At 39.0% G+C, this 13,064-nt stretch overlaps 1 protein-coding gene across 3 annotated transcripts in view; it reads left to right on the forward strand.

Moving 5' to 3' along the window:
* The window catches only part of Hsf2 (heat shock factor 2), a 29,378-nt gene that overhangs the window by 2,896 nt on the left and 13,418 nt on the right, over window positions 1-13,064 (forward strand). For 2 of the 3 annotated variants that reach the window (XM_006512564.3, NM_008297.3), the window contains exons 2-5: window positions 9,237-9,345; window positions 9,494-9,621; window positions 10,836-10,960; window positions 12,755-12,830. In XM_006512564.3, the coding sequence (XP_006512627.1) occupies window positions 9,237-9,345; window positions 9,494-9,621; window positions 10,836-10,960; window positions 12,755-12,830 (438 nt within the window). Of the gene's footprint in view, window positions 1-66; window positions 4,269-9,236; window positions 9,346-9,493; window positions 9,622-10,835; window positions 10,961-12,754; window positions 12,831-13,064 lie in introns of those variants that run through there. The other variant, XM_006512565.4, reaches the window with a different exon arrangement.

The raw sequence follows: 13,064 nt of genomic DNA on the forward strand, positions 1-13,064 counted from the left end.
GCTCGTTTCGGCTCGGCTCGGCTGGGCTGGGTTGGGCTGGGCTGGGCTGGGCTCGGCTTCTCCCGCGGCCTGCGGCGGCGCGCGGCCTCCCCACCTCGCGCGGACCCCCGGCTTTGTGTGCGCGGCGAGCCGGGCCCCGCAGGCTCCGTTCTCCTCCGGCCGCGCGCCGTGGGGGAGGGGCGCCCTGGTAACGGTCCCGCCGGCCCGGGGAGCTCGGAACCGGCCCCGGCGGCGCGTTCTGCACACTCATCCTCAGTCGTCTGCTCGCCGCGGGGCGCGGAGGTCGCGGAGCCCCGGGAGAGCGGGCGAGCGGGCTAGTGAGCGAGCACAGGTCTTATCTAAAGAAATCACCTCCGCGGGGATTGCTTGCCCTGGCGTCTGGGATCTTTTATGATGATAATGGGAAAATGTGCAGACTCCGACTGCTCTTGCCTTGAGCTTTTAAATTTTATTTATGTATTTTATTTATGTAGTTTTAACATAGAAATTTCCCAGTTATTGTTTTGAGACTGGGTCGTTTCTTTAAAATAATTCAAGTAAAAGTGCCTGTAGACTATGCTTAGTAACTTAGCGGCTTGGAGTTAAAAACCGAGTCGTTAAATTTCACAGAATAGTTGCCGGCATAGTGGTTTGTGGTTGCCTTGATCAGTTTGATCCAGATCCTCCTTATAAATAAAGATGACCTTAATCAAGCCCGGTATCTTGCCTGGTCTAAGTTATGTGTTAGATTGATGCGTTGCCTAGGTGACCCAAGACCCCCTCCCCCCAGTTCCACACAAAGATTCTTTGCAGAGTGATTCTTTACATCACTTGTGCCTTTCCTTTGCTAGACTCGCAATGCTTGGATTGTTCAAATCTCTTCATGAAGGGGATCGGCTCCTCTTACTGGAGTTGATGACTTATTCAGGGTATTTTCATGTTCACAGTTTTTGAGATGAGTAAGTGGGAAATACCTAGCTATATGTCAAATAAATGTTATCTCCTCCGTTTCATTTGTGCCCTTTTCTGTTGTTAAAACTAGTTTTCACCCTTGCCTGCTTTTAGGAGGTAACAGCAATAGAATATACCTGATATTTGGACAACTATGTCACTGAATTTTTGCTGAGTATTAGTGCCAAGTTTTAAAAATTTCTTTCTAGGATTTAATTTTCGTGTGTATTGTCACATAGGTGCCCCACCCCCAACCCCTGCTGGTTGTGTAGACTAAGCAATTGATTAATTTGATACATTGGTACAAAGAAGTGAAAATAAAGAAAGGCAGCTAACCAGCATGAACTTAAAATAAACAGACGGCTCATGCTTTTCATCAGGCAGAAGGATTAAAGGTTGACGAGACCGGATCAGTGCAGACCGCTCCTCAGCTGTCTTTTAACATTAGAAACTGGACTGAAATAATTTCTTTCCCCCAACCAAGCTGAGGTCATTGAACGTGAATTTGCAAAAGGCCATTTATTTGTATTGTCTATAAGTTCTACACAAATGTATTGGCAATTGGTTCTAATTAAACAGTATTGTATAAGTGACCTGATAACTTCAATTAGCCAAAACATTTTAATAACTTTCTTGCCTTTTTTGATCGGTAAGGACTGTGGAGAATTTAAACTAGTGCATACGTGTGAATTCTTAATTGTAAATGAAACAAGCTACTTAATGGCTTTTAATTACCGTATTAAGTCTCAGTTTATATTTTTAATTGCCCATTTCTAATACACCAATAGGACAGTCAACGTGTAATTAAACTCAGTGGGGTATTGGTTCTAGAGATACAGTTGGTGCTTTAATGTTTGTGTCACTGAAACTATTACATTTACAATGTAATGGGTTTGATTGGAATGGAGAAACAGGTGTTCTGAGATAGATATGAATGTGGCCCAAAACTTTTGTAAATGACAGAGTAATGTATTGTCAAAGGTTGGACACCCCAGATGGGATACTATTTGGAATGCCAGTACTGAAAGGTACAACTTTAAGCTAATGTTGATGGAAAGCCAAAATAAGTCTTTTTTGTTGTTGTTATCTTTTTTAAAAGATTTCATTTTTAACCATGGCCTTGTCTGTGTGTGCATATTGCATATTTGAATGAAGGCAGAAGAGGGAGCCAGACTTCCAAGTCTTGGACTTTGGACTGTTTTGAGCCTACCCACATGAGTGGTAGGAACCAAACTGGGGAACTCTCTGAGCAGTAAACTCTCTCTTAACTGCTAAGCCTTCCCTACATACAGCCTTGCTGTGCTCTTCTAAAAGTTTGTTTGTGTGCCTAGCTTCCTTTACATTTGTATTGAGTTGTAGAGGTGATTTTAGGATTTACAATTGGCTCAGTGGCTATTACTTTAAGGCCTTTTAAAAGCAGAAGCTCTTGAGGACTAAGCAAACTTTTATGCATCCCCTATCCTCTACAGTGATAGACAATCATATACTCCTTTAGTTTGAGGATAAAGATTTCTTTTGAAAGAAACCTTTTCACCTGTATTCTGGAAAGCTTGACTTAATGGTCCTACAGCTCTGTATAAGTTCACTTTTCCTAGAAATTTATTATGTGACAAAATTGAACACAGAATATTCTCAATTATCCTTAAATGCAAAAATATGATAGTCTGAGCTATGAAAATTATACCGAATAAGTTATCAAGTCAGAATAGTAGGTATTGTACCCAGACTATTTTTTTTTAATGTATTTATTTCAGTCTTCCCCAAAAAGTTTCTTTTATGGTGTTTTTAACATTTTCTGTTTCTTTTCTAAACAGAATCTAGGACAGAGATAATACTTTTAGACCCCCTGAGGATGTTTTAATGTAACACTGTCCCAAAGAGAGCACGTGTTTAGGGTGAAAACAAGTTGAGAAACTTGATACAGAAAAGGGCTTATGAAAGTTAGAAATTCTAATTGACAAAAAGAGCTTTTATTTTTATTAACGTTTTCTAAGTGGAGCTCTCTGAAAGAAAGTAATGAAATCTTGGGTGGTAATACGTACACAAAAAGAAAATAAAGCAGGGTAAACAGAGTATTCACAATGAAGATGCAGCCACATCATAGAAGTCATATATTTTCAGCAGTAGAAGTTTAATAGAATTACCCACTACATTAAGCATATGGAAATAGCCAACTCAGAAGACTACAAGACAGCCACTGTTGAGAGAGATAAGATCCCTTCTCACATGACTAAGATGCAAACCTTTAGGGAAAGTATGTTTATGTGTTACCGAGTGACAAAAAAAAGTCACTTATGCGATGCTATTGGAACAGAACTGAAAATCTGCAAAACAGAGAGGCTGTTTCCTTAGTCGGTTTCCATTGCTGTGATGAACAAAGGCAGCTTAGGGAGAGGATTTGTTTGGCTTCTGTATCCCTGGTGCTGGCCATTCATTGTGGGACTTGCACAGGAACACAGGTAGGCACCTGGAGGTAGGAACTGAGGCTGAAGCCTTACAGAAACACTGCTAACTGGCCTGCTCTCTGTGGCTTCCTCTTCATGGTCTCTTACAGCAGTCAGGGCTGTCTGTCTGCCCAGGAGAGGCATTGTCCTCCCTCAGTAAACTGGGCCCTTCCATTTCAAAGGTCAACCAAGAAAATTCATACAACTTGCCTAGAGGTCATTCGAGGGCATTTTCTCAATTGAGGCTCCCCTGTCACAATAAAAAAAAAAAAAAAAACCCAGAAAACTAGTCAATGCTCTGGTCAGCTGCCTGATGAATACAGTTTAATTGGGACATACCTATGCCCATTTGTTTGTACTATTATTTTTGTGGTGCTGAGATGCTAGGACTGATAAGCAACTGTTTTGCCTTTAAGCCATACCTTTACCCTTATGCCCAAATATGTTTACATACTGTCCTAGCTGATTTTTGGATAGAAGTTGGATTGTTGGTTTGGGGGATTAGCAGATCAGAAATACTGATTTGATTTTGAGAAAAGTTTGCCATTCTTCAACTTAGAGCATCACAGAAAACAATGAGGAGGTGCCTTCTTAGAAACATGGCTTTGAAACCTCCCAAGGGAGAGGGGTTACAGAAAAGATGCTGTCTTAGCTCCTCTTAGCCACCATACATGAGCCATGAGCCTATTTGTATTGCAGGAGACTCTCCCAAACATACTGGAACCAAGAAGAACCCATGTGAGTTTATCACTAGTATCCCCTACTGACTCAAGGGTTAGATTGTGACCTAAAAAGATATGTTTGAGTCTCTGTTGTTTGCAGATCAGATAGTCTGAATGAGTTTACAGCAAGAAGTTGACAACCTGAGTGGAAACTCTGGAGAGATTAAAAAAGGTAAGGGAAAGACCAATCTAAAAGAGCATTTAAGTAGAGACCAGGGTGGTTAGAAAGGATGGGTGAGGCAGAGATATTGAAAACAAGTCTTGCCACTATGCCCTACTGGGGGAAGCAGACAGATTTGAGGTTGTACTGTCTTTAGGAAGATGAGGTTGTGGTGGGCAAAAGCAGAGACATTAGGGCCTTAAGGACCTTTCTGTGTTCGAAAGAGACTGAAGGTAAGGGAGCCAGTTAGAGAGGATCACAGCTTTTCAGACTAGTTGCAGTAGTAGTGAGAGACTTTGATTGGATGCCTATTATAAGGCAAAGCTTCAGAGCTTGGTGGGGAATTCACTGGAAAAGAGACAGAATAGAATTAACGGGGGCTCATGGGGAAGCGCATAGCTCAGTAGTAAGGAGCTTGGATGGCATGCTTTAGACCAGATCCCGTTCTCAATACCATCTTTTACTTCCCCACTTCCAGAAAGAAAGTCAGAAGGGAAGGGGTACTCAGATTTGGCCTGTGGAAGATAGTGGAAGATTAGGAGGCATGCTAGTTGCAGATTATATATGGTCACATTTTATGTTTGAAATTAAAAGAGATCACTATAGTGTGGAACAAGAATGCCTTCTCTGGAATCTGGTATATAATAAACTAAATAGGTATTTTTGGAATATGGCTGTTGAACTGAAGAGGTTTTACAAATGATTGAAACTCTTCTGATCACAAACATTTTGGAGAAGGTATACCAACCAGTATTTGAGAATTGTCTTATTCTGCTTACATTTGGTTAGCCACCTTTAGTCATATGCATATACCTAGTATCATAGGGAGTGGCGATATGCAGTACTAGAAACAGAAATATTTCTGAACAGCATGGCTTCTGTACTTCAAGACATTCCAATGGAAGTAGTCAATAGGTTGTTAGATCCAACTTGGCATTAGGGGTCCTGCAGAGCCTTTGAGGATAAAGTCAGTTGGTTGAAAGAAAGTACTTCGGAAGACAAACACAAAAGGTGTAGTGTGTAGTTTTGTCTACCCTGCTCTGAATTCCTGGTGAGTCGCACCCACCTGCCGAGGGGCTATCTCAGATCTGAGGATTTTTAACCTGCCTTATGGCCCAGTGGCTGGGTTCTTCTAAGCCTCCCTCAGGCTAGAGTGCCCTTCCCTTTACTCCTTGCTCAACACTCTAAATCTGCCCTTAGCTTGGTACCTTCTTGCTCAACACCCTACATCTGCCCTCAGCTTAGTTCTGTTTCTAATCTCCCGCCTTGGGGAACTGGCTAATGGCCACTCCACCCAAGATCTCACTTAGCTTGTGAGACTCTCCCTCCTCCTGTGTCTACTAGCCTGCTTGAGGGAACCTGGAAGTTCCTCCTCTTCCAACCAGCCATTGGCTGCTGCCTTCTTTATTGATCTATCAAGAACCAGTTGGGGAACAGGGTCTTTAGCATTCATATGCAGATTCATGATGGAAAGCATCCGAGCCACCCCTTCAAAAAGGAACTAAATGATTTGGCATTTAAATAGAGATTACTTAGACTGGAAGGAACAGGGAAAATGAGTAACCATGAGAGTGAGATCATAGAAGTTAGTCCATAGGCTGCTATCAAATGTTTCAAATTTCTGGTGTATATAAACAATTTATGAAGTACAAGAAAATAAGATGTTGATAATTTAACCACAGATTGTGTACATTGCTTTCCAAAGACATAAAATCAGCTTTTTTTCTTGATAGTTGTGCATGAAATGTTCAGTTACTTCGCCTCTTTAAAGAGAATATTACCATTCTTAGGGGTTACCAGTGGAGTAAATAGAAAATATTATCTCAAAAAGGCTTTGCCTTAATTTCTATTTCTGTATAGTATTTAGTGAATTCTAAAGTTCTCTTCTGTTATTAGTTACATAGCTTCCTGTTCTGTGGGAAATTTGTATTGTAGACTTTAAAAAACAATATTGTTATTACTTATAGCAATTCCTTATAGTAAGCATTGAATTACCTACTATTTGTTGTAATTGCATTTCATTATCTTTAAAACTCCTGAAAAGTAAGACAGTTAAAAGTTAAGACAGTTGAATGCATTGGTTAAGTTAAAGGAGAATGAGTGACTTTATAGTGCTGAATTTGTTTTCCTCAGGTCCTTTTATCTTAATACTTAAAGGTCCTGTGTGTTTTGGTAATTTATTATTGGGGCATTTTACTCTATTGTAGTTTCAAATTGTCTTTTTTTTTTTCCTGTTTTATGGAGATAAATGTGCTTTTTCTTTTCTCTGTCTTAAGTCTATGTGAAATAAACGTTTGTGGGTAGTTTGATGGGTCCATCTCGCTTTTTTATTTAAAGTTGTCCAGCATCTTTATTAAATAATCCTCCTTTTCTGGATGATTTATGCTGCCACCTCTGTGGGTTTTTTGGTTTTGTTTTGTTTTAAATTAACATATTTTACCAATGATATCAAATTAATCATTTTAGCTATTTTTAAGTGTATACTTCAGTTACACTACAGTTTATCTTTTCAAACTGAAATTGTGCCTTAGCTTCTATTGCTGTGACACAAGGAGCCCTTTTGGGTCTTACAGTGAAGAAGGTGAGTCCATGACCCTCGGCATGGGGATCTTGGCATCAGAGCAGTAGCTAGGAGTTTACATCTAATCTACAAGCCAGAGGCAGGGCGAGCTACGTGGAAATGGTGTAGACTTTTGAAACCTGAAAGTTGATCTCTAGTAAGAAACCCCTCTAACAAGGCCACACATTCTAATCCTTCCCAAACAGTTCCACCAACTGGAGCCCGATCACACAAGTCTATGAGCCATGTTCATTCAAACAGCCACAGTGCCCGCCTGCCTGTTAGCGGTAGTCACCTCTCACCCTGAATACCCACACTCCCATTCTACTTACCTAGGAAATTGGCTGTTAAAAATTCTTTGTGTAAGTGGAATCCTACAGTATATATCGCTCTTGGACTGGCTTATTTCACATAGCATAATGTCCTCACCATTCATCCACTTTGTAAAACATGTCAAATGAATCTGATTATTTCATTGTATGGATATACCACATTCTGATTATCCATTGATCAAATGAGGGACACTTGCGTTGCTGTTGCTTTTTGGCTTTGTGACTTACATTACAGGGATCATGTGGTACCCATATCTCTTCAGGTTCTTTTTCTGTTTTATAGTGTTTATACAAAATAGGAATTATTGACTGATTTCGTAATTACTTAATTTTTGTGTGTTTGTTTTTAGCAACCTTTGTACTATTATTCCTCAAGAGCTGTCCTATATTCTATTCCACTAGCAATTCATAATGGTTCAGAGTCCTTCTTTAATATGTTTTTGATTAAAGCCATTCTGACTTGCTGGGAAGTAGTACCTTACTGTTTCAGTTTCAGTGTCCTAACGAGATTGGAGGATGTAGGGCATCTTTTGTGTGTTTATTGGCAATTTATGAATCTTTGGAAAATACTTCTTAAAGTCCTGGCTTATTAATGAGCTTTCTTGTTTTTTGAATTGTAGGTGGTTATATCCATTGTGAATGTGTGTCACACATATATGTTACATATATGATTTACAGTCAGCTTTCTCGTCCTGTGCTGACTCTTCATTCTAGCTGATGTCCTACATACAATACTGTTTAAACTTGATACGGTCCCATATTTCTGATTTTGCTTATGTTGCCCATATTTCAGTGTTATATTCAAGAGATCATTTCCAAATCCACTGTCAAGAATTTTTTTTTTTTGTCAGAAGATTTAGGTCTTTGATACTAATGGGTTTAGGTTTTTGATCTATTTTGAGTTAAATTTTGTAGATGATGTCAGGGAAGAGTTCAGCTGTATTCTTTTATATTTGTGTTTCTTTCTTTTTTTTTTTTTTTTCAATGCCATTTGCCAAAAAGACTTGTCATTTTTCCACTGAGTTGCCATGAAACTTGAAAATTCTTTGACTTTATTATTGGGCTGTTTTGTTTTTGTTTGTTTTTTCTGTTGCCCTGTCTTCCTCCAGTTCCATGGTGTTTTGATTATAGTAGTTTTCTAGAAAGCCTCTAATTGTTTTAATGTTTTTGGATGAAAAAACACTTAGTGATTTTTAATACTAATCTCGAAACCAGCCTGGCCTGGTGGTGGCGGGTGCAGCTCCTTATAGGCTGAGTATCACCAAATTGAGGCCAGCCTGGGCCACAGAGTGAGTTCTAAGGCAGCAACTACTGAGACTGTCACAAAGACTCAGGGCTGGAGAGATGACTTAGTGGTTAAGCCACTTTGGATCCTTACAGTCCCATGCTGGCGTACATGTATGTTGCTCCAGGTCTAGGTTATCTGAAGCATTCTATTCACCTCCGTGGATGGCAGGACATACATACAGGCAAAATACTTACCTATAATTAAGGAAATCTTGTTTTAGAAATTCAGGACATACATACAGGCAAAATACTTACCTATAATTAAGGAAATCTTGTTTTAGAAATTAAAGAGCAGGCTAGATGCGTATTTCCGTAGGTCAGTGCTTGCCTAGCTCTACGTTCAGGTCCCTGCACCACACTCTACTGAATTACTTAGTCTTGTAACCAGAAAACTTTCTGAATTCTTCTATAGTTTTTCAGTGTCCTGTACTAAAATATAGTATCATATGTTATGAATAGTGGTAAAACAGTGATTTAGGAATTTATTTTTGTCTATTTACTTTGACTTTAAAATAACTTAACAGTACTGCTAACATATTAGGCCGTTCGATTCCCTAATAGGAATTGTTCTAATATCTCATCACGGAACATGGTGAAGCTTTTGCTTTGAAGCTGACATTGGAAAACATTCTTGTAGTTTGACTTGTAATTGTAGAGCTTTTTTTATTAGTTTGTTTTGTTTTTCCATTATCAGAAAGAGTGTTGGTCTAGAGGTATCCTGGAACACTTACCAGAGCTGACTTGGATATTTGTCAGCGGAACTTAACTAATTGACATTTCTGGACTTTGTTTGATTTTTAGAATGGACAAAGTTTTCTGGTCTTGGATGAGCAAAGATTTGCAAAGGAAATTCTTCCTAAGTACTTCAAACACAATAACATGGCGAGCTTTGTGAGACAACTAAATATGTGTGAGTATGACCAGTGGTTTGCTTGGAGAGCTGCTAACAGCGGCTGATAAGCCAGCTCTTCTCATTAAAATAACAGTGTATTTCTGAACAAACTTCATTAATTTTTGACTTGTCTGATGTTAGTCATGTAAATTTTAATCTTTGTCAGATGGCTTCCGAAAAGTAGTGCATATCGAATCTGGAATTATCAAACAGGAAAGAGATGGCCCTGTTGAATTTCAGCATCCTTATTTCAAGCAAGGCCAGGATGACCTGTTGGAGAACATTAAAAGGAAGGTGAGCTTCTGTTGCTGACGTAACTAACTAGTGAGGTGCGACATTTTTTGAGCCACTCAATTTAAATTCAGAGTGTACAGAAGGGCTGGAGAGATGGCTCAGGGGTTAAGAATACTGACCGCTCTTCCAAAGGTCCTGAGTTCAAATCCTGGCAACCACATGGTGGCTCACAACCATCTGTAATGAGATCTGACGCCCTCTTCTGGTGTGTCTGAAGACAGCTACAGTGTATTCACATATAATAATAAATAAACTTAAAAAAAAGAGTGTACAGAAAAGGACAGGTGTGGTGGTGCGCACGGGAGAGGCAGGAGGATTGCTGCAAGTTTGAGTCCAGCTTGGACTGTGGAGTGAGACGCTGTCTCAGTAACCCCCAGTAATGACAGATACATCAATGAAGAAAAGGACAAGCTAAATTAACAACAGCATTCTGACTCTTCCCATCACTTATTTTCTAAGCTCAGTGGTGCTGAGAGTGCTACAGTCTTCCCTTTACCATGTTGAGCCAGAGGGTAGCTACACATAGGGGTGCTTAGTCCTGAGCTGCCCGAGGGGAAAAATCAAAACCAAGTGTCTTCTGCTGACATGGATGTCTTTACTAAATCCATAAAAGGTGGATAGAAAGAATACGGATATAGTCCCTTAGTAGGACACATGACGAGCACCCTGAAAACCCTGGCTTCAATTCCCATCACCAACAAGTGGGAGGTGGTGGTGAAAGGGGTGGGGAGCAAAGGAATGCGTATATATAGCTAGTGGCTGAAATATGTAAGTCTCATCAGTATGCACAAGTCCTCCACTTCAGTCCTAAAGCCTGCAACATAATAACAAAAGCTGAAGAGCCCATGGGAGAAAGTTACCTACTGTACAACTGTATTACTGCGTACTGTGAACTAAATGTGGGATATGATAATAAAGAGGCTTGGAAATGACATGGAATTTGGCAGAGGGAATAAACAAAGATTCTCATATTCCTGCTTATCCCATTATAATGAGCTAGGTTACTCCTAAGTTAGCTAGGGAAAAATACAGTGATCACTCCTTGCTCTCTCTTGTATTGAACTGTGAAGTGTATTCTTGTTTTAGAATTTACCTAGAAATTTGTAATCACATCTCACTTTAATAAGCTACAGAGACTTTTTATAACAGGAAGTTTGATTTACAATCTTGGAAGTTTAGTATATATTTAATTTTCTAAATTTGTATTTTGGAAGGTTTCATCTTCAAAACCAGAGGAAAATAAAATTCGTCAGGAAGATTTAACAAAAATTATTAGTAGTGCTCAGAAGGTTCAAATAAAACAAGAAACTATTGAGTCCAGGCTTTCAGAATTAAAAAGGTAAAAATATTGTTTCCAAATATAATCCTAATATTATGGAGGTTGGGGTGTGTGTTTTGGAGTGTGGAGATTGTCTGTGTTGTTGTAAGTAGTCTTCAGTAGCCAAGATCATTGTGTTTTTTTGTTTGTTTGTTTGTTTGTTTTGCCTGTAAATTTTAGTTTTCTTTACTTTTAGTTTGTAGTTGTAGACTTTGTCCTAATGTTTTAATTATGTTGTGAGAAGAATATATAAATCAAGCCATGAAGCTAGTCTTGTTTATGATCTTTAAGATAGTGTAGTAAATTATACATAGATTAGTTTTCATATGGGCTTCATATGTAAATGACTTGTTAAAATGCATGTCTCCCAGTGGCTTAGGAAAAAGTAGGGCATACGAGAGTTGAGTTACTTGGTACTGCACAGAGATGCAGGAGATGGCTCCACAAACCTCTCATCTTCAAAAGCATGTTTTATTTTGTTTTCACTGCACTACTTAGTAGCATTTTCTTAACTGCCATACTCATAATGTATATAGATAGGTGTGTTCTATTCTTACATAGCTGGGGTTTTTCCTTAATCACAAGAGCCTGAGAATAGTTGTTTTACACATTGTATCTTACATTTTGCTGTTAGTGTTTAAGTCAAATATATCCACGATGAGTAACTTTGGACTTTGATTCCTTGTTTGAAAAGGCCTTAAACATTCCAGTTTTGCTTATTTTGTCTAACTAGCCGTGTTATTTGCTCTGTTTGTCTTCTGTCAGCAGTGTCCTTTAACCTAATTCAAGACCTCCATCATTTAACCATCCTGTACTCTTAGTGATAACCATCTTCTATCAGTAGACAGCTAGCAGCAGTTTTAAGTTTGGTTTTTTGAAAATAGTGATTATAGAGTAAGTACTTAAAACAATTTCCTTTTCTGATACCTACATATGTGAACCGGCCTTCTCTCTCTCTTTTTTTTAAATAATAGTACAGATTGAGGAAGATAACTTTTTTCATATAAGTATTTGATAGTTGGATTATCCTTCTATATTAACTCTGCTAATTTACATATTACAAATTCAGTTTTACAAGGCAAGAAAGAAGTGAAAGGAATTATGCCTATTGATTTTCCTTCTTTAAAAACACGTAATGGTTTTCCTGTGCTTCCTAAGAGGGTTTGAGACAGACCTTCAGATAGCTGTAGAGTCTGACAGACTTTCGTATTACTCTAATAGTTGTAGATTTATCCCAATGGGAGAGGGCAAAGTTCTTCCCTTTTCCATACTTCAGTGTCTTCTTCTCTGCAACGAGGAACATGATTCTTTTCTTGGCTGTGCTTATGGAAGTGTAGTGAATCCTACATGTAAGATGATAAGCAGCACAGTGCCTGGAGAACAAGTGCTGCTCAGTGTTACTTTCCTCTGTTTCCTGAAGCAATTAGCAGAGTCTAAAGATACTTGCTATCCTGTTGAAACTTAGTATATGCTTAAGCAAATACTAACAAACCCAGTTATCAAAGGGAGGAAATTACCTACTGCTATGTACATGTAAGTATGTATCTTTTCCCCCTGTATTGTTGTGACTAGTAGATAATACAGTTAAGAATTAGTTACAGTGTAGGAGAAGTAGTATAGTTATCCAGTACTGTTTCTGTAGACAAGGTCTCACTGTTTAGCCTAAGTTTTCTAGAACCTGTAGTTCTCCTACCTCTGCCTGTCTCCTCTCACCTCTGAGTTCAAGTTCTGGGAGTTTGTTGATTAAAAACTATTGAGGTTTGATCTTCTGACCCAATCTTTTTTGTTTTGGTTTTTAAATTAATGTTACTACAGTGAGAATGAATCCCTTTGGAAGGAGGTGTCAGAACTAAGAGCAAAGCATGCCCAGCAGCAACAAGTTATTCGGAAGGTAAGAAGCTTCCAGCCTGCCCTGTGCTCTGCATTTGCTTGTTTGTATTCTGTGTTTGCGTTCGACTGTTCTGTGGACTTTTTCCTGTTGCTTTTTACTCTGATAGGTAAAGTTAATTTTTAAGTCATGTGGCCCACCTAGGAGTTCAGCGGTGCTTTTCTCAGTGTATGATGTAACAGGCATAGTCTATACGTAGTTACAGTAAAGTAGTAAATAAATTCAGCATACTGAGCT

Source organism: Mus musculus, chromosome 10, assembly GCF_000001635.26.
Source record: "Mus musculus strain C57BL/6J chromosome 10, GRCm38.p6 C57BL/6J".
Lineage (NCBI taxonomy): Eukaryota > Metazoa > Chordata > Mammalia > Rodentia > Muridae > Mus > Mus musculus.